General features: G+C 38.5%; 1 protein-coding gene across 3 annotated transcripts in view; it reads left to right on the top strand.

Moving 5' to 3' along the window:
- Positions 1-551: 551 nt before the first annotated feature.
- cntln (centlein, centrosomal protein) overlaps positions 552-22,201 on the top strand; it is a 278,092-nt gene continuing 256,442 nt past the window's right edge. For all 3 annotated transcript variants that reach the window (XR_015851108.1, XM_088341835.1, XM_088341834.1), the window contains exons 1-9: positions 552-931; positions 6,379-6,467; positions 12,428-12,512; positions 16,092-16,226; positions 18,466-18,645; positions 20,098-20,231; positions 20,778-20,940; positions 21,854-22,020; positions 22,081-22,180. Coding sequence is in view for 2 of the 3 variants with exons in the window: in XM_088341835.1 (XP_088197961.1) it covers positions 851-931; positions 6,379-6,467; positions 12,428-12,512; positions 16,092-16,226; positions 18,466-18,645; positions 20,098-20,231; positions 20,778-20,940; positions 21,854-22,020; positions 22,081-22,180 (1,134 nt within the window). In the remaining variant the exon portion in view is untranslated. The remainder of the gene's footprint in view (positions 932-6,378; positions 6,468-12,427; positions 12,513-16,091; positions 16,227-18,465; positions 18,646-20,097; positions 20,232-20,777; positions 20,941-21,853; positions 22,021-22,080; positions 22,181-22,201) is intronic.

The following is a 22,201-nucleotide window of genomic DNA, read 5'->3' as shown; positions in this document are numbered from 1 at the left end:
AGACATGGATTTCAGGTAAATTGGCCGGTTGAAACTGTCCCTAGGTGTGAATGAGAGAGCGAGTTGTCTGTCCCTGTGTGCCCTGCGATTGGCTGGCAACCAGTTCAGAGTGTCCCCTTCCCACTGCCCGATGATTGCTGGGATGGGCTCCAGCACCCACGCGACCCTACTGAGGATAAGCGGTGCAGCTAATGAGATGAGATGACATGACATATATATATATATATATATATATATATATATATATATATATATATATATATATATATATATATATATATATATATATATATATATATATATATATATATATATATATATATATATATATATATATATATATATATATATATATATCTAAAGGGCAAAATATACGTTTGTACCAAATTTATAGCGTCTTGCAAAATACTTTGCATAAAATGAATCAATTGTTATACGTTTCAGAAATTAATGCAGCCATTTACTGTATAATTTATAATCAAATTCAGTCAAAGTCGTAAATCAAAGAGAATTGTCGAAAAACGTCGTGTACACATGACGTAACCAGGCAACAGCGGGATGGTTTGAAATCAGGAAGGAGTACGAAACCTCACAAGTTATTTTTCTTCTATTTAAATGGCAAACAAGATAAATGCCTAAACGTTTATCCTAGATAATGTGTATTTCCAAACGTAATGTCTCTGGAATACGCTATTGAGCCGAGGCAAAACTTCAAACATAGTCAGGGACTCCAGGCTTACAACTTTGCGTTAGCTGCCAGCTAACTTGTAGCTGTCTCAGCTCCCGGAGGTTAATGTATCGAGAGAAGTGCTGTTATCGAGTGTGGAATTGAATTTATTTCTGAATCACTATGTCGTCTGCTAACGAACCGCGCGTGTTGGCACTGGAGGAGAAAGTGAGAAGCTTATCAGAGGAGTTGGTGCAATGCCAGGTATGATGTAATGAAATATGCACCGTTTTACATGGTTTGCATTGGGGAAAAAATTGCAGAACAACACTCAAAGTTAATACGATCTATTTACCAAATAGTCATATTAATAATATTTAGATCACTGTTGACAGTAGACAAAAACTAATATTTGCTTCAGTGCTTACTTCATGGGAACTCATGACTAGCCGTTTTCCTTTATTTAATGGGATAACACCATCATTCTATTTCTGCATATATTTGCAATGCATATACTCAAAAATCCCAGAATGATAGAGAAGTGTATCTTCTTCACATCCGATTTTGTAAGTATCGCCACCAGGTGGTGCCTCGTAACATCTGAACTTTTATCACACTTTGCATAAAGTAACAACCGGCTGGCACTAAATTTATGCAACATGCATTCAATTGATTCACTCTATTAATAATCCCATTAATAAGTGTTCATTCCGGGAAACTAAAGCATTTAAAATGAATAATAAAGTGCAAGAATTATCACTGCACCATAAAAATGTAAGTCATATTAAGCAGAAAATCGGATTTTTCTGTTTGCGTCACATGGAGATTAATTTAGATTTTACTAATGTACTTCACTGATTAGAATTCCTTAAGTCAGTTGACATAACAACACTTGCATTACTTGCTGGATATATTTTTTGAGAGCAAGAAACCAACAGTGATGCCATCCACTTAACACGCTACAAACTTGTTGTTATTTCCTTGCCTTTCATTGTTTGAATAAGCACCAAGTTTATAACAATTATTATTATTGGCTTGTTGTCTATCTTGAAATCCACTGTATTATATATCAACCGTTGACGTTGTTTACATTTTCTTTTCAGGGTTTCCAATGATAACGTGGCAGCTGCCACTACCAGTTGATTCTATATTATTTTATAAATGAATTGTTTTTGAACTAAAATTTTAAGATGTGCTGTTTTTGGATTGGACTTTTGGTACATTTTAATGAATTTCTGTGTATATGCATATATCAGTTGTATCAGTATGCTGGTTGCATTGGTTTGAAAAACAGAATCACGCATCTTGTTTAAAAAATAAAACATTTTAAGACAGCCATGCTTTTAACTACAAATAAATAAATTACTGGCAGTTTGAATGTATTTTTTAACAATGATTTAATAATTGGCTTTTCAAAATTTTAAATCTAAAGTCTAACTACTAAAAATTAGTATGAGGATCAATTGTTTAGTAAATTTTTTTTTCCCCTGTGCATTGAAAAATGTTAGTGGAGCAACTGCTGCGTCGATTACCAAGCAAAGCTTGTGTTTAACTTCGCTCCTGATTTCTGAAATTTTGTAAATATACTGTTTTTATAAATGTTTTTCATCCACCCATCCATTATCTGCACCGCTTATCCCCAGTAGGGTCGCGGGGGAGCCCATCCCAGCTATCTTCAGGAAGTGGGCAGGGACACCCTAAACTGGTTGCCAGCCAGTCGCAGGGCACACAGGGACAGACAACTCACTCGCCCATTCACACCTAGGGACAATTTGGACCAGCCAATTAACCTGAAATGCATCTTTTTGGGAATGTGGGAGGAAACCGGAGTGCCGGGAGGAAACCCACGTAAGCACAGGGAGATCATGCAAACTCCACACAGAAAGTTTTCGATCTCATGACTGCAGAACTTTGCTGCACACGCGCTAATCACTGCTCCGCCGTGCTGCCCCAAATGTTTTTCATTTTATTTTATATAGCAGCGTTGGATGTTTAGTTGAAGATGGAAAAGAACATGACAACTGCAATCAGTTGTTTTTGGGGGAAAAACCCATCCTGGTAATTGTGCTCAATGCACCCCTGCATTTAAATATTTAGGGCTGCCAAACACATTGTCTCCTGTCGCAACTACTATTGACATATTTGGGTAATGAATTTGGATTTGACTTTCATTGCATTATTATGGTACACATATTGCAAATACAACCTGTTTCTAAAAATATATATTTACATTAAAATGAAAGTTTACAACAAAATATTAGCCTTTTTTCTGATGGTCTTGTTGTCTGTTGCTAATAAAACTGAACATTCTTGGTGGTCTCATCGTGAAGTATGACATCAGATCTCCGGTCAGTCTAATTGGCCAGCCTTTAGTACTATAGTGTACCATTTAAATATTGCCATTTGAAAACCCTCGATGTCTTAAGTCTTTGGCAAGATGTACTCAGGGATGGCCATTAACTACAAAGGCGCCCATCTTTCAGCCAGCAAGTGCTCCTGCTAGACTAATGCTAATTTAATTATTATGTGTGGCTGGATTCCAGTGGCTCATCCCACTATGTTTGGCCCGTGGTGTTTCAGTGTCTTATCATGTAAAATGAATAATTCATCCAGCCATCAAACACGCATTCAACACATGTTTAAATGTGCACTGATAAGGGTCTTGACCAAACACTAATGTTGGCTAAAGGGCCCGCTTTATTTCAAGTTACTTGCTGCTACTTTCGTTCAGCTGCTTCTGCAGAATCTTTAGCACGCCATCTACTGCGTCTGAGGTGAATGCTTGCAGATAGCATAGCTTGACGGTCCACTTTGTATGTTCTCCTCATGGTCTCATCAAGGTCCGCTCTGCCATTTGACTAAATAATTGATTAGACACTTTTCAGATGGGGGGCGAGAAAATTCATGTACTAATTGGAGACCAGTGGATTCCAGTGGGAGGGATGACTTTTATCTTGTGATGATGTGAACATAATTTATCAGATAATCTTATATTAAGTCGATTTGGTATAATTCTGTCTTTTAATGTCGAGAAATGTTTTTTTTTTCAAGATGTCCCTCATTAAATGAAATGTAGCTTTAAAAACTCCAGAGACTATTTGAATTGGAAATGCGTCGGGGGCGGGCGGGTTCGTCGACTTGAAGATGACTCACTCTGTCATCAGTTTCGAGTTTCTTTGGTGCTGCTTACTTTGGGAAAAACAGATCTTGAGAGTGGTTGATTAATGAAGAAACTGCAACCACCATATCAAAATGGATGCCAGCCCCTCACTGGTCATAAATAGTGTATCATGACAAGTGTCAATTCCTGCCCCCCTGGAGCAGAAGGTCACATCCCAGACGCCGCGTTCAGAGACGCTCATCACTGACTCAAGCCGATCAAAAATTATTTTGTGCTAGACTGCCTAAATTATTGATCAACTCGCTTTTCCCTAGTATGCTAATGTCATCAACGATTCCTCTTCATTTTTGTTTTTTGAGGGAGCAAAAACTGGCCTGATCTGCTGCTGTCCTTTTTGAGGATTTGTCAAATGAAAAATTAGTAAACTGTTTTTAATTGGCGACATTCAAATAAATAAGTACTCCAGCTCTTCACCATACTTGTAATGTCTCTATAAATAACATTAAGTCACTATTGTGATGGATTTGGCTTTTTATTTTTTATTTTTTTATTTTTATTTTTTTTTGCTATCTGTGCTACTCTTCTGTACAGAATCAAAGGAAATGATGCTGAATTTAATTCTTGTTTTTGATTATTTTTTTTTCTGATTTTATTCAATTAAATTTATTCGCTGTTATGGATATAATAATGGTATGAATGGAACTATGGAATGTCTTTCCTTGAATAATAAGCATGTGTTTTGAAAACATTAGGATAATTTATTGGTAGTAAAACGGTTTCATTCTGTTTACTATAGTTAACTGGCCCTGTGGGTCAAGGGTATTTGTTGGTATTTTAAGGGTTACTGGTTCACGCCTAAGTTAGGTCTGTGTTTTTAAAATGTATACATGGGATTCAAGATGGCTAATCTGTATCTATACGTATGTGTATATATAATATATTCTTAAATTTGTAGTGGAAACACATTAAAATATTTTTGACTAAAGGGATGAATCAAATACTAAATATTACCATTAGCGCTATCGGCATCTTTATTTCTTCTGTGTGTGATACAAGTATGTGTTCAATTCCTAGCCAAGCCGACAAAAATTGTCCTAAGTTCACTCAGTTTTCAGTATTATGACCATTTTTGCAAAAAATATTCACCAGCTTAGTTTATTTCCCAGTAGTTCACCCGGTTAAGCAATTGTCTTCGTAACACAGGATGGCTGAATCAAGCCTCAGCTGATCAAACAAAAAATTCTATCGATCTACTTATGTTACTAACTATCTTTTATTCCTTTAACTATTATCATTTAACACTGTTTTTTTTGGGCAGCACGGCGGCGCAGTGGTTAGCGCTTGTGCGGCACAGTTCATGTCATGGGAACCTGTCGTGGGTTCAAATCCAGCTCCAGACTTCCTGTGCGGAGTTTGTATGTTCTCCCCGTGCTTGCGTGGGTTTCCTCCGGGCACTCCGGTTTCCTCCCACGTTCCAAAAACATTTCAGGTGAATTGGCCGGTCCAAATTGTCCCTAGGTGTGAATGAGCGAGTGAGTTGTCTGTCCCCGTGTGCCCTGCGATTGGCTGGCAACCAGTTCAGGGTGTCCCCTGCCCACTGCCCGGAGATGGCTGGGATGGGCTCCAGCCCCCCCGCGACCCTAATGAGGATAAGCGGTACGGCTGATGAGATGAGATGAGATATTATAAAATTATATTTTGTTATGATGGGTTCCAGAACCCCTGCGGTCCTACTGAGGATAAGCGGTGCAGTTAATGGATGGATGGATGGATATTATATTGTATAGTATACAGTACATGCTTGTAACTTTAACATTTGGGTTAATTTTGAATACTTACATAAAAAGCCTAAATCAGAGTCAAACTTCAGTAAATGGGTCAGGAGAAATGGAGGTGTGATTTTATATCACAGCAGCATATTTTCTGGACTACAGGCGCACTGAAAGAACGCACAACCTGCCAGGAATACAAATGTGCGCCTTAAAATCCGGTGCATCTTATAAGATTGGAAAATAGGTAGAATAAAATCGGAAATACTTAATTATGAATTAATTCTACCACCTACAGTAAACATTTACGAATTGATAAATTCAGCTTGGTTGTGAAACTATATTTCTTGATGTGACTTTACATTCTATCAAATCGGGGTTTTTTTTGTGATGTTTTTCTAGGTTTACACTGTTTTGAATTTCAAGCGTCTTAGTCTGCCTTTTATATGAAGCCATCTCACAAAGGACTCTTTTTATTTAATTTTGTAAAATATTTTTGAGGGTCCTCCTTTAATCTTAATCTCCTCATAGTCCGTAATATACGGTACGTTAAGTTGCATAATTGGTACACAAAATGTATATCAATATAGATTAATCAATTCATGATTTTTCCTGAAGAAAATTTATTTCACCCCAAATAATTCCTTGTAGTTAAATATAAAGCAGTTAAATATTCTGAATATTAATAACAACACAAAAAAAATCAAGTTTGTGATTATGTTGTATTTTACCAGTACTGTTTCTGACTAGAACACCACAATGTTGCTCTAAAAGGCATAATTTTTATATTGACTGTTGTTAACTTTGTTGTGTTTACACAGACTGATAAAGACTTTGTGTGGTCCCTCTGGAAACGACTCCAAGTAGAACAACCAGACTTGACCCAGGCTGTGAGTCTTGTAGTTGAGCGGTGAGTATTTGAATCATTCTCAAAACCCCACTGCTGCACATTTCTTCATCTCCTTTTTGAACCTTGTTGAGATAAGCGTGAAAGTTGCTCGGTGGACATAAGGCACCTTGGCTATTCTTCTGGGGTTAGTACAAAATCTGCCGCAGATGCCGATTTAAGCCTTGTTATCCTCAGCATCGCAGTTCAGCCATGGAAACCTTTTTAATGAAAACACTCTTGCACTGCTACCGTGGACCGTTGAAAGACCCCTGCCAACTAGCGTCTTTAACGGATAAATTGAGATTGAATATGACCTTTTTCACGAAGTGGCTAAGCCACATAAAGATCAGTGGCATGGGAACGCTCAAAAAAGCTAAAATATGTACAGTTTTCCTGACAATGCCCAGGTGTATAAATGTAATCTAATATAGGAGGCTTCTGTCTTTGAGTATGTTCCTTGACAGAAAAAGCCAAGGACAATACAATTTTGGTTTAATTATTGGTAGCTAAGGTGCCTCAACTTTTAAAGGAAACATTTTTTTCTCACAAAAATAAGTCGTCTACCGTACAGCATGTTGAACCACTTTATTAGTGTACGTTTGGATATAATTTAATACTCGCTGGCTTTAGTCGCTGGAGCTACTCTAGTATTTCAAAGTGCGTTCACTAGAGAAAGTTTTTTTTTTTTTATGTGTCCGATTTGAAAAAATTTACCTATGCATCATTGCTATATTTCTATTTATTCATTTATTTATATGTTTGTTTGTTTGTGTGTGTGTGTGTGTGCGCGCGCGTTGGCCATTGGTGCACACATTTGACTCCTGGCTGACTCAAATAGGAAACCAGCATAGGTAAATGAAGCAGTATGATACATGGCATCATCCTCATCAACTCGAATTCGGAAAAATGGCGCAAATTAACAAGGGAGGGCTGTGGAGAGGGTCAGGAAAGCATGTGGTCTTTTCCTGGTTTGCTAGACCCTTTTGTATTACAAAAGTCAAATTTTTTTCCAAGGTCTAATAATAATGAGATGAGCAAAGGAAGAATGTTAACAAGATCAAGTTAATGAATAAGCTAGTGGTGTCATTTCTTTGATTGGAACGGATGAGATAGCGTGTTCTTGCAAATGCTCAAATATGAACAATATGTTGCAGTATCTAATCTAATGTTGAAACGTTAAGTCAATAACACATCTGCTCGACTGATGATTGACAACTACATTATTGCATTGACAAAGTTTGGTTTGATTAGGCACGTGGCCATTAAGTATCATGGTTTTACTGTGGCTTTAAAAGATTTCAATTGGCACTAATAGCAAAATATCATTGATTAGGTTGAATTGACTTCTAACTAGGGCCAAACACTATTGAATGCTTGCAGAGTTGAATAAAAGCTGCCTCTTTGAAATAAACTGCCTCCTTAACTACTTTTCTCTTTTGCCAAAGGGGAAGAGGAGGAGCAGTTAAAAGATTTATTGGTGGACAATTGTGGTATTGAGATAAATTGCGTTACTAGTTATAATTAAGGGAAGGGAATTTAAGAATTGTGGGGTTTACCAAATTATGCTGGAGGAGAACGTCCGGCCATCAGTTTGTGCCCTCCAACTCAAGCGCTCTTGGACCATATAGCTGGACAACAATCTTAAACACAACAGCAGGTATACATATGAATGGCTCAGAAAAAAATGAATGATCTGGAGTGACCAAGTTGTTGTCCGTTTTTAAATACGATTGTGATGCTGTGGTGTGACCTTAGACCCTCCAATATGGCAGAATTGAAACAATTTTGCAATGAAGGGCTGGGTCAAAAGGCCTCCACAGCGTTGTGAAAGACTACCAATTATCGGAAACGTTTGATTTCTGTTATCCCTGCCAAATGTGGCCCAACTCGCTACTAGGTTCAGGGGGCAATTCCAAACGCTGCTCTACTTACGAACAAGATAGTTTCCGGACAATGGTTTGTAAGTTGAATTTGTTCGTAAGTTGCTTCAGTGCTATATTTTGTATGTTTAAGGTTTATTTAAGTATGTTTAAGACTTGTATAAGTAACCTGTATTGTTTTGTCCTAAAAAATTAACATTTCATAAAATAATATGCTCTATAAAGATAAAGTTAAGTTTAACTTACTTTTGGAAGATGGGCTTCAAGGGGTCCTCTTCCGTGGTAGAGTGGACGAAAAAAAAGCAATCCAACCGTTTTCTCAACCGTATCAAGCTTTCTTACTCAACCGTATCAAGCTTTCTTATTCCACATTCATTTCAAAAGAAACGGCTTGCCTCTTCTTTACACTTTACACACAAAGAGGAAGCTGTTTTCTTCTTCGGGGTGGATGCTGGGTGACCTCTCACAGCGCCACCACACGCCGGTAGCGGTGGAAAGAATCACTACAATAATGTCCTATACTCGGAAAAAAAGGTGCACTCAATACAAAATCGAACCAACAGCAATGTCCGGATATTTTTCGACATCCTGAAAAAAATGTTCTTATCTACTGTTTTCGTAAGTCGAATGGTAGGGGAGCTCCTGTTCTTTTTTACATAAGTCCAGATAGATTTTTTTTTTTTCGTGTCTAATAAATGGAATCAGCAATTCACAACAGCATGTTGTATTTCCCCTTGTTGTCCCTATTTAATATTAAAATTGGTCTGGAACCTTTTGTGAGTGATACATATGCATAAAACGCAGAAATCGGAAAGGGGCAATGTTCCCTCTAAGCTGTGTGTGTGCGCAATTGCGCACTACCCAGAGCTTTTCCGCGCACAAGAAAATCTTCCCATCTTACAAAAATTAGGGCTCAAAATTGTTAATTAAGAAGCAAATTAAGTCAACGTTATGGTGCAAGTAGGTAAAAATACACGGGTTGCCCTGAAGTCAATGTCGGGTCCCAAACGGCTCTTAGGGTTGTTTTTGCTTCTTTAATCCCTACATGACCAAATAATATGTAAAAATTATGCACAAAATGACAAATGAAGAGGGGGAAATAGAGCAAAAAAGAAAAAAAGTAGTGAAAAGCTGAGAAGAAACAAAAGGAGAGAAAAAGAGAGAAAAAAAAGGTAAAATTCAGAAAAAAGACAGAAAAAAAGAAACAAAAAAAGGAAAAAAGGTAATGGAGAACAAAAAAGCAAGAAAAAAAGTAACAGTTAGGAAAAAATAAACACAATGAGATTTTTTTATAAAGGGATTTTTAAAAAATGAGAAAAAAAACTGGTACAAATAAAATAAAGTTTGTGTTGTATTCAAATAACTTCCAATTCTATCAAGTCAATTTTTGCCAACATTGTACTTCCACTACAAAATGTGTTCAAATACAGTTCTGTATCGTGCAACCGACCAAATAAGCCCCCAAAAATGTTAGTATTATGTGACAAAAGATACCAGGAAAAAAAGAAATGGAAATCTTGTGAAAGAATTCTAAAAACAAATGACGTTTGCAGGCCCTACAACCTTTGCAATGGTACATTAGTCAATTCGTTCAAAAATGAAAAATAATTTTGCGTTGCCGGAAAATAAGCAAAATGTAACTTGATGTCAAGTTTTGGACATATTTGATAATGACTTAGTAGCCACACTTAGGATTGCTGTTGCTCACTGTTTTTTTCAAGCGTTGCTCACCGACTTTGTGTGAACGCTCAGACCCGTAGAAAATTATAGGGAACATTGGAAAGAGGGCAAATACTTTTTCACGAATCTTATCATCACACTAGTTTTCACATGATACCATGTTGTACAACATTGTTTTGGCTGAAGTCTTTCCCTTTTGTATTGGTCTAGTGGTTGGGATTCGGTGCTCTCACCGCCGCGGTCCAAGTTTGGTTCCCGTTGCATTCAATGCTGAGCAAATGTATTCAGCGGTATTAGTCAATTGACCAATCATTGCTAGAATACGGTAATATACTCCCGCCAAACCTCGTGTATGATGCGCACCCACACTTTGAGAGTTTTGGGGGGTACAAAAAAAATGTGTATACACAAATTTAAAAAAAAAATTTTCTTTCTGTGTGGCCCAGTACCAACTGAGGTTGCTGAGCACTGCAGTAGAGAACCGACAACACTGGTGGGCCACCAGCTCATGCACCAATATAATAAAAAAATGCCTTTATCAGCAACAATAGCAATACTTGAAACAAGGTCTTGTGTATATCTCCAATTTTAGGGCCATCAGTTGAGTATTCCGCAATAATTTTGGTTACTGTTTCCATAACGACACCATATAAATTCTAAAGTATATCATGCATGTGCTTTGGTCCCAATTACCTAGAAAAATCACAAGTGTTATCACTTTAAATAACCCTGCAGGCAGGGTATACGACATTAGAGGTCTAAGAGTTGTTAGCTGATTCTAACGGGAGAGTAAAAAATAAACAATGTTTATAAAATTCCTTGGCACAGGTGCCTCTTTTTCCTTCTCCACACCCTCTTCAGTTAGTTTACAGCCCCACAGGAAACCCATCAAAGTGTGCTGGTCCTTTGTGACGGCTGGGGGAACATCCACCCTGCGATCGCAGCGTGTGTACTGTATCACCTGACGCGCAGGAGGATATTGACATGGTAATTGTGTCGACTCCAGTCAAGCGCAGGTTCCCAATGGGAGCCTCTGTTCATACCTCCTGCTTTCCCTGGTGTAGATTTTTTTTTTCCTTTTTTATTTGGCGGCGCGATTGGTTGCCTTGCTGGGGAACGCGATGAGTGCAGCACTGACGCACCAGTCGATGTAGCTAGGGCAACTCGCGTTCCATCTTTCCATCCCCTTAGGGACCTCCCAGATATTTATTTCAGTGTCTGTCAGGGGAGAAGGCTGATCAGAAGAGGCAAAGAGACTGGAAGAAAGGCCTTGAAGACTTGAGCTGTAGTGGGAGCAAACGATGAGTACGTGGAGGAGGAGAGGACCCTGGTGGCCTGCAGAAGTTGAAACACACCGGTACCATATTGCTGCTCCGTTTTTGTCTCACTGGAAGTTTACATGAGATTAAAGATGTGCTAAAGGCTAAAATAAGTTCACTGTGGTGCTGCATTTTCCTCTTCATCTGTGTGTACAATAATATATTGAGGAAGAGCTTGATTTGGTTGTGTGTTCAAGGTGATTGATTTTAAGAGGTGATAATGATACAGCATCTGGCCTCCTAAGGTTTGTAGTAGTGGTGAAATAACTTTAGGTGAGTGGCAGCTCGTCAAGTCAAGTCATAATTGTTAATCAAGGTATCAACTATATTGCCTATCGACAATTATAGTCCTGCATGTTTTTGGGATATACAAGGTTCGTACGGTTGCTTGAAATCCTTGAAAATGTTTGAAATCTAATATTTTCAAGGTTTGAAAAGTGCTTTAATTTTGGAGGAAGTGCTTATCAATGCTTGAAATTGTTGCCATGTTTATTGGCAGTCTGACACTACAGGCCATGCAACAAGTGAATAAAAGAAAACCAAGTCTGCTTTTAAAAATGACGCTGACATGTCTGTACTGGTGGCTTTGCTCTGCCAATGCATTTCTTTTTTGCTCGTAATGTAACGCGTCATTGCCCCCTACAGGTGCATCAGATCAATATGCCAGGTACTAGAGTAATTGGAAAAATTGGCTTTGAAAGTATTTCAAAATGGCCTGAATTTGAAAAAAGTATAAATCCTTGATGAGGCCCTAACACAGTGCCTGGTGAAATACACACATGCACTAAAATAATAGGACAAAGTGCACACAATTGCCAGACCAGTGATTCAAACCAACCCTTTCCAACTGAGTAAGACAACCACTTAGTTACCATGTTGCCTTCATGTTCAACAATTTCCATCCGTATATAAAACACATTTTTGGTTATACAGTGTATTGACTAATTGAAACATAACTAATATTCATGGTTTTCGAGCTGTGGTTCCTCCCTGTTGGTTAAGTTTTCCTTTTTTAAATACATTTCCCCATGATAACCCCTGAGCGTCTTTATTGAAACAGCGGCTTCACTTCGCATGTACTCTGCGTCATTCTGTCTTCTAGTGAGAAGCACAAAGGTGAGATGAAGGACAGGAAAGTTTTGGAGATCTTGCAGGCCAAAGACTTCACAATACAGAATCTGGAACAGGTACTAAGTCTTTTTTTCTCTCAAAGCATGACGCAATGACTGTCGAGTAAGGCAAATGGAAGGAAGCCTTTTAATTAATAGTATATTTACTTTTCAATTGCACTTCTGTACTAATAGTAATGTCAATATTTTTCTTAAAGGGCATTCAGTGAAATTACGTGATGAGTCAATATAATAACCAAGTATAGAACATGACACTAATTGAATTTTTGAAAAAAATGTGTTTTTTGTTTTAGAAAAAAAAGTTACTTTTTGAATACACTTTTTTTCTAAGGGAATGAAAGCAAACAAATTGAAAGCATCATCATTTGTTGTTCTCCTTTACCCTTTTGATATGTCCTCTTATTGTCTGACAAGTTTTGGGTTACATATATCCACTAATCTTCTGTACAAGACATCATTGAGGTAAACTCTCAAAATTATTATGATGTTTCAAACACTGACCTGATCTACAGACTTAAGTTAACTAGCAGAAATAGAAATTTGATGGTGAGAAAAGCAATGTGGCTGGAGCAGTTGGCAACAGTGAATATTTCTACCATTGATTTACAAAACTGATTTTAGAGTCACTTGATCACAACCATCTTTTTTTTTAACAATTTTAAACAAAATTGACATTGTTCCTATTAACTATAAGTATTACTAGCACTTTAACTTTTTGTAATCCTGGATGGCTTTTATTTTGAACCACTTTGAACAGTTTAGACTCGCAAAACTTCCTTTCCTAGGCCTCAGTTTCCAATTCTGTTTTTTCTTCTTTGAGTTGAGCTTCGACTGAGGTTCAAATTGTTCTTGCCGACCTCATTATCAACATTTGAATGTATTTGATACTCTCACGCCTAAATCTCTTTAAAGCCCTCACTTCCATTTTGCTGTGCTCTTAGCATAGCGCTCTGCGAAATAGCGAGGACCGTCTAAATCCGCGATCTGGAAGGATCAGAGCCATTTCACACATGGCAATTAATTGCATCTCAGTGCAGCGTGTTATTTGAGACGAGCCTATGCTTACAGAAGGTTGTGGATTAGAAGACGATTCCTTGACGGTTTTAGCAAGGCCGGAAGGGCCACAAAAGTTGCTATGACATTTGAGTTTGCATCTACTGCAACATTGATGCTTGCCGTTACGTTCAATAAAAAATATAAACTCTCCCACTTAGGCAAAAAGGTCCTGTGTTTTTCATATTTTCGTTTGGCTGTGCATTTTTACCTGCTATTTCAAGACGTAATTTCACGTAAATTGACTACAATACGCTTTGTCAAGCAAATATTTTCTCGTCGCTCATTTTACGTCACTCAAACAAGCTTACATTGTCGGTGTGCCATCTAGCTGTAGGGAAGGCAAATAACAGCGCCGGCTAAACATTTTTGATGCATGTCATGTTACAGCTCCTAAAGAGCCGCATTAAACTAGTTTATAACCGCTCCTAAAGAGCCGCATGAAACAAGTTCAAGAGCCGCATGCGGCTCGTGAGCCGCGGGTTGGCCATCCCTGCTCCAGATTAAACAGAACACAAGAAAGCGGCTATGTCACTCGGGTCAGGGTGACACAAAACACTTTTCTGTTCAACAGCAGGGCCCGACAGCATTCACTGGTTTTATCCCTGCCGCATCATACGGGTGCCCTGCCCATCCCTTAGAATGCGATGGAAAAATCACTAGGGGAAAAAAAAGCAACGGAAGATTGTTCCACTTTTTGTCATTTTAAAGGGTATGTTTTCATAAACTACGCCACTATCTCATTGACAAAACACAATTTGTAAGGGGCAGAATTATTCAAATGTTATACCGTAAATTCCGGACTATAGAGCGCAACTGATTATAAGCCGCACCCACCACAGTTTAAGAGGAAAACCGATTTTGTACTTACACAAGCCGCACCTGTAAATAAGCCGCATGCGCCCACATTAAAAAATGTAACACAAACACAAAATTAACCCAAACCTGGCTTTAAGTCCCGCGATTGAAACTGAATGTCCTTCATTAAAGTACACAGTCCAAAATTCACAGCTGGCAAAATGAACGGAAAATGATACCGGTACTTAAGGTTTGATGCAGACCTGCATAGTCCGGGTCCCGTTGAAAGTAATCCAAGGAAAAAAGTATATTTCCAAAGGTAAGGGTGGGAAAAATATATATCCACTATTGTCTGCCGCGTCCACAAACACGTCTTACGATTACTCCAGTTCCCGTCAGCCCCCGCTGTTTTCGCCCCTTCTTTTTGATTCGCCTGTGCAAAACATATGAGAATAAGTCTCTAAACTAAATACATTACAAAAATATACAGTTGCAAATACATATTATACATGGTTACACATATTTACAAAGAAAGACGGTACACCGAGAGAGTTTTCATAGCTTTAATGCTAATAATATAACTTTCATCCCAAACGGTGCCTGTGACAGGTAGCAACACGCTAGCAACACGCTCGCAACACAGTAAACTGGTCTGTTAAAAAAACATACCATACTTGTAAAAATCACAGTAAACCGTCCTCATCTTCCTCCTTAGAACTGAAGCCATCAAAGTCGTCTTGCTCAGTGTCGGAAAGAAACTTTGTCATATAGACGTCGTCCCACGCTCCCGCAGCCGGACTCGGGCTGTCACTGTTGCTTGAACTCTAATCCACTCCTGATTCTGTGCCCTCCCCTCCATCACGCAGCAGACCGGCTTTTCTGAACCCGTTGGTAATGGTGGATTTTTTGTTGTACCTTTCTTTTTGCATTTTGCATGATGAGGGTATATTTACGCTAATTTAATCTGTGCACAAGCCAAGAAGTTGCAGTCTTCTTCAGCGCATATATTCCACCGGTCTAAATCTTACCTTTTGTACTCGAGCGCAGCTGGCGGCCGATATAAAAATTACATGAATTGGCCGCATCACTGAATAAGCCGCAGGGTTGAACGTTTGGGAAAAAAGTAGCGGTTTATAATCCGGAATTTACGGTATATTAAATTTGAGAATCTGGTGGTGCAACCCCAAACAGCAAGTATTATTATTATAGGTAATTTCAGCTAAGTGGTAGTAATATATCCTTTTAGGCCTGGTGGACCTCAAGGCTCTGGTGGTCAATCACCAGAACTTTGATTGATCCATGGCTAAGCATCAAGTGAACCTTCCTTGAAACCCCCTGACCCCCTGATTCATTTGTGGATGTTAAAAATATTACATTGTTATATACCACCATAACAAGCGTCACTTAGCATGTCACCATTCATAGTCTGCCCCCTGATTTTCCCTTAACCAATATTTGCTTAGGTCAAAATATGTTCCCAGTCTTGTCCCCAGCCCTTAAAACCAGACTTTTTGGGGACTTTTTGGAGAAAACGTAGACATCATATATTTATAAATGTTAAAGTGTCACTCATTTTTGTCATATTAAATTTGGTCATGTTGCTTTTCGTTGTACCAATTTGTGACTCTTTTTTTTTTTAACAAGTTGACATCTTTTATTTTTATCCAATAAAAACTTAGATGATGCAACACATAGATTTCACAATTGGTTACGCTCTTGCAAAGACAAAAGATATAACAGATTATTTGAATTTTACTTCATATTTTGCTTAATTTCTGTCTATAGAAAGTGTCTGAGAAGCAGCAAGAGTTAAACAAACTTCTCCAAAGATGCCCGTTAATGGAAGAGGAGACTTCCTTATTGAAGCGCGAGCTGGAAGCCATGAGTCAACAGCTACATGAGAGGAGCATGCAATTGCAGGTCGGTTCGACAAATTCTTTTCTGTCCCCCTGTAGATTCAGCGGTACAAAAAATTACTCTTTAGCACAGTTTTCCTTGGTGGTTGTTTTTGTTTTCTTGGAATGTGTCTTGCAACCCACAGACAATAAAGTGCTTAACAGCTGTTTAGAACATGCGAAAGAAAAGCTGATTTTTAACTTGACTTTTGTCAAATGGGAAGACAGTGAAGACTGTTTTATGGTGTGGATTCTCACTAATTATGAATGCTCGGTACCTGGCAATGGTTAATTGATAGAGGAAGGCCCCTCTTACAGATTTAATGTGGAATCCTGGCGAGAGATGGCAGGGGGACAGCATCAAAAGGGATTCTGATGGGCCTTGTGGCGAGCATCATTCTCATTAGAACAGACACGGCGGCCCCTTTACCTGCATGTGTCCGGCATACACAGCCAGCGTCTCCCTTGTGCAGGCCCCTCAACACAGGTGACCTTGGCCAATCAGTGGCTCACACAGGCATCTACCGGAATAAATTAGGGAAGCAACAACATTTCAAAGCCCCACCAATCATTACATATCTAAGTCAAAACCCCACTGACACTTATTTAAAAAAAAAAGTAACCACCGTAATCTCGAGAGATTCTGTTACCTGCCACTAAGGCGTGTATTAATGACTCCAATAATGCATGCAGTGTTTTTCAAATATTCTGTAGGTCTACTTCCTTATTTGCACGTTGAAAAATGAGCTTGCTTCGAACTTTCAGAATCTGATAGTACGAACAATGCAATATGTAAACATTTCAACTAAACAAGTCTGCAAGGTTAATCATACTTGAGATAATATGTTTAGTATACATTCTCAAGTTGCAGAATATTTTTCTTTTTTGTGTTTGTTTTGTTAAAATTATAATTTTTATGAATGACTGGACAAACCCAAAATGCTGTATGTACTCTTCTGTGATTGATTTAAGTTTGGTAAAATGTAGTTTGCATATTTTTTTATACTTATTGCCATAAATAATGTAATTTGTAATAGAATGAATAGGCAGTCAGTCATTGGATTAGTACGTATTTAAAAAAGAGGTGGTAATGTTAATTATTATTTTTTTTTAACTTAAAATGTGTATTTCCAAATGTCTTTTTTAGCTTATCCACAAAACATAATCTTTTTTTTCAATATATACCAAATGGAATAGGCAAATGTTGATTGATGGGGTAAATTTTTTTTTTTTTTTAAATCAACTTTATTTATTTACGGGCGGCTGGTTGGCTAGCACGCAGCCCCGTGGTGCGAAAGTCCAGGGTTAAATTCCAGCTACCGTAGCCTCCCTATGTGGAGTTCGCATGCTCTCCCCATGCCTGCGGGGGTATGAAAAATAGACTACAGACACATTACAGGCAAGGAAACTTCTGGAAGATAAATTCTTGGAAGTTTTTTTGTTTAAATACATGTACATATTAACTTTTAGGTGGCTCGGCAGATGAGTGGTTAGCGCATCCGCGGCACAGTCCTAAGGTCAAGGGTTCAAATCCAGCTACCAGCCTTTCTGTGCTGAGTTTGCATGTTCTACCCGTGCTTGTGTAGATTTTTTCCGGGCACTCCACTTTCCTCCCACAAACATGCATGTCAGGTTAATTGGCTGGTTCAAATGGTCCCTACGTGTGAATGAACGAGTGAGATGTGTGCCCTTGCGACTGGCTGGCATCCAGTTCAGGGTGGCCCCTGACTACTGACCTAAGATGGCTGGGATGGACTCCAGCACCCTCACAACGCTACAGAGGATAAGCGGGACAGTAAATGGATGGATGGCTGTATTTATGCTTTATGCAACCCTAGCTCTTACTTTAAATGCATCTCCATGCGTTTTATAGTCCAGTGCGCCTTTATTCATGAAAAAATGTCACAAAATACTATTTTGGGGAGGTATGCTTATAGTGCGGAATTTAAGGTAATTTTTTATTCGTTTATTGTTTTCCTTAAACTAGTTTGACCTCTGGCTGTCATTATCAAGCACCCACTTAAAAAGCTGGCACTAGTGGGGGCATGAAGAACAAAACATATAGCAAGGGATCGCTTTATTTCCTAAGTACCTGTATACTTAACTCCTAGATAATTTAATTTTTTTTTTTTAACTTGGACTGGTAGCAAACAATCGCAAGACAAAGCCCCTTCCACAAAAACTTTTGTTTTTCTTGTGTTATTGTTGATTCGGCCCTGTCGACCTCATCTTTTGACACGCACACCTCCCTCATCTTCGTCCAGGAATTGAAGACAGAGTGTGGGAGGAAAGAGGAGGAGACGCAGCAGGCGGTGTGTGCACTCATGGAGGAGAAAGGGGGATTAATGTCCCGCTGTGTCGCCCTGCAAGCTGACCTGGAGGAGAAACAGAGGCAGGCCAAGCACCAATGTGACCAGAGGGAGGCTGCTCAGGCCAGAGTCAAGGTTTGAATAACACGCTGGTCGGTCCTTGTCCTCTGTGTATTTCTCTTTCTTCAGCACACCTTGACATCTGTGATCTCTCACTCCTTTTCCTCTCAAACTAATATAAGGGGAAGAAAAATAATTGTATCAGGACTCAGTTCAAAAAAGTATCACCATCCACCATCTCTCCCAATAGCAAGAAACCTAATGGAATAAAAAAAGCTGTAGCGTTTTGAAAAGAGTCATATTCACCCTATATGATGATATATAATCTAGGACAGGGGACACCAACCTTTTTGAAGCTTAGAGCTGTCTTTTTGTTCCTGATTAGCGCAAAGGGCTTCCAGTTGGATAAGCATTTCGAAAACAACATGTATTTACTTGCTTTTTATTAGTATATTATTTCCAGGTTGTAATTAAAAGAGGTTAAAATAGGCTCAGTCAACTTGGAAACATAATGCCAAATAGAAATCAAACTTCCTTTTGAAGATGACAAAGATTCATGATATGTTTTCAGAACCAGGTGGTCTAAGGGGCCTACTTGGTTCCCGTGAGGCCTACTTGGTTCCCGTGAGCACCACTTTGGAGAACCCGGATCTAGGATAATTATAAAGCAATATTATGAAGGTACAATTTTGAGTCACTACAATCTACAACCTATTCTCAATTTGATGACATTCCAGGAATTTTTTTTTCCTGTAATAATTGAGGTTTTATTAATGTAACATTCCTAATATTTTAGTAAATTTGCTTTTCTTCCACTTGAATGTTATTGCAATAAAGTTTGGAACTTGAACATTTTTCTAATGCGATTAAACAAGAACTTTTCTTTATTTTCTTTGTTTTTTTATCGTTTTCATATCACGTTTCAACTGTATACCTATGAATTGTATCTTTGCTTTCCTCATTATATTTGAACTGCACTACTTCAAAATTGTTTAAACATATTAATTAACTTTTTGTGCCACAACTTCAAATCAAGTATTTTCTTTAACATATTTTTGTATTTAACATATTATTTTATTTATTTTATCACTATCGAGAGAATTTATTCCTGCAAAACCGTAGTGCTGTTTGCTTACAAAGTCTTTGCGTTGTAAAATACTTTGCTGTACTCATGAAATCATTGCTTTTTCCTTATAATAAATAGTATATGATTTATAACTTGAAAGTTATTTTATCTTGTGTTTTTAACGTTTTATTTCCTTTTCTTGTGTTACTGTATGATTTTATTTTATATCTTAATAAGGTGACTCCCATCAAGTAAAACAAACAAGTTTTTTTCTGGTTGGGTGTTGCAAATTACACTTTTTACTACTAATAGATGACAACTTTGTCTTCTGCTGATGCAACATCAATTGCCTGGTCAGAATCTGGACTTAAAAATGACAGTGCCATTGCGTATATATCATAATTTGATGTAAAATTGACAGTCCTCACTAAATTAGATAACTTATGATAATGCCAAACCAGGAACTTGAGGAGGAAGTACGCAACACCTGGCCAGAGTTATCCAGGATGCAGAGTCACAACAACACCCTCGCAGCTTGCCTCGCTGTCAAAGAACAGGAGGTGGCAACAAAAGACGATCAGCTTCATAAACTTGCGTAAGTTGTATTTGTCATTGTATACCTCATCCATGTTTTTAAGTTTACATTTTGTGGTGAGTGTTTTGAATAGGGATAACCTTAAGTACATCTCATTCAATGCCAAGGCTTGGGGATGACACTGATATTTCCAACCAAGGTTCACCTAAAGCCACACTGTAAGCCTCGCATAGTAGATGCACTTTAAAGGAGGGAGAAAAGGGAAACTGTGCAGGCTTTAGCTAAGCTGTAGTCGATATGATAAAAACTCTGGGAACCGTTAGGAGCCTTAGCAGTAATCTCATCCTTTTTTAACTACTTTTCTGTTTTAATGGCCGCTGTGCTCTAATGTGTCAGTCACATTTAGAGCTTGCGAAGGCCTCTAAAGGTTTTAGCACGGTGATTAAAGATGGCCTTTCCTGGTAAAGAAGCACTTTACGTTCCTAAATCCACAGAAACTTTGGGAATTGATCCGAATGATCTCTCCCTTATCAGTCACACTGTTTTGCCGAAATAAAGGTATGTCACAATGCGTGGTGTGGGTTTGTTTATGTGTGTGCGTCTTAGGTGTGAATTTACAGAAGTGCAGATGTTGTACAAACAGAGCACGGAGCACGCGGCAGCCCAGAGCCAACTGATCAAGCAACTGGAAGGACTCAACATGGACACACAGAAAGTGATGAAGAACCAGGAGGAAGCACACAATGCTGACACCTCATCATGTCAGAAGGTACTCGAACACACGCACACAAGTAAAAATGTGCATTGATGTAACAGAGACTTGACAGTCAAAGACAAGCCTGTCCGACATTAATTGTGTAAAATCCAGAGTTAGTCTTACATATACATACTGTTTATACTTAAGTTATTGCTTGGTAACTGAGACTTTTATGACCTTGATTACCATGGACTAATTTAACCAGCTTTTAATGCTCAAGTGTCTTGAAAGAAAAAAACATGTATTTCTACTGTTTGAGGCCACAAATCATTCCTTACCCCCAAAATAATGTGACGTGTAATGTACCAGATGTTGTTGCACGTGGCCCAGTGGATGGCGACAAACACAAATGATAGCCACCTTCACATCGAGAAATTTTCTGAATATTCAATTACCAGTTACCCTGCTTTGATATCGTGGGTCTAGTCTGACCCGTGCAAAAATTACAGGATCAGTCAATTTTATGATTATTATAATTAAAAAAATAATCAGATTCACTTCATAAACCCAAACCATGACAGATACTGTATCGTCATAATTCTTATTCGTCCTCATTCGTTCTTATTCAGACAGAATTTGCACTATGTTGAAATTTCTATTTCATTGAGCTGTTAATTTCTTGTTCTTCGTAGACTCCTTTCCTCCACCCACAAATATGAATTTATTGAAACACAAAGAAGAAATGAGCAAATGCTTGTATACATGCAGTCTTTGCACATGATCACGTGAACACAATGGAAGTTTATTTTGGGAAAATGTAAATTACGAGGTCCATAAAAGACCTCCCAAAAAACATACATTGGATTTAAATTTTAACGTTTTGCTACATTACCACTATTGCCCATTGTCTTTCCACATCAAGTTGACTAGACCTGCTCCCACCCCCCTTATCTCCGCTTACCCCAATCCCATACGTATTTGACAGCTTTACAGTGAGCTGAGCCAATGCTACCAAACCCTCATGTCAAGTGAGGCCAAGCTGCGGCATAGCCACCAGGAGCTGAGTAGCCAGCTTGCTGAAAAACAGCAGCAGATATTAGAACTGCAGGCCCAGCTGCAACAGCAAAAACAGCAGCAGCATCAACAACAGCAACAGCAGCAGCATCAACAGCAGCAGCAGCAGCATCAACAACAGCAGCATCAACAACAGCAGCATCAACAGCAGCAGCAGCAGCAACAGCTGCAGGATGAACCAGTACAGCTGCAACATGCTCAGCGGACAGCAAGTTGTAACAGACAAACCAACTTGAAGGTGAGCATTGCTTTTGTTTGC

The sequence above is a fragment of the Urocampus carinirostris genome, chromosome 8, assembly GCF_059441175.1.
Source record: "Urocampus carinirostris isolate Australia breed hairy pipefish chromosome 8, RoL_Ucar_1.0, whole genome shotgun sequence".
In the NCBI taxonomy this organism is placed as follows: Eukaryota; Metazoa; Chordata; class Actinopteri; order Syngnathiformes; family Syngnathidae; genus Urocampus; species Urocampus carinirostris.
This window is presented reverse-complemented; position numbering and strand designations above follow the sequence as displayed.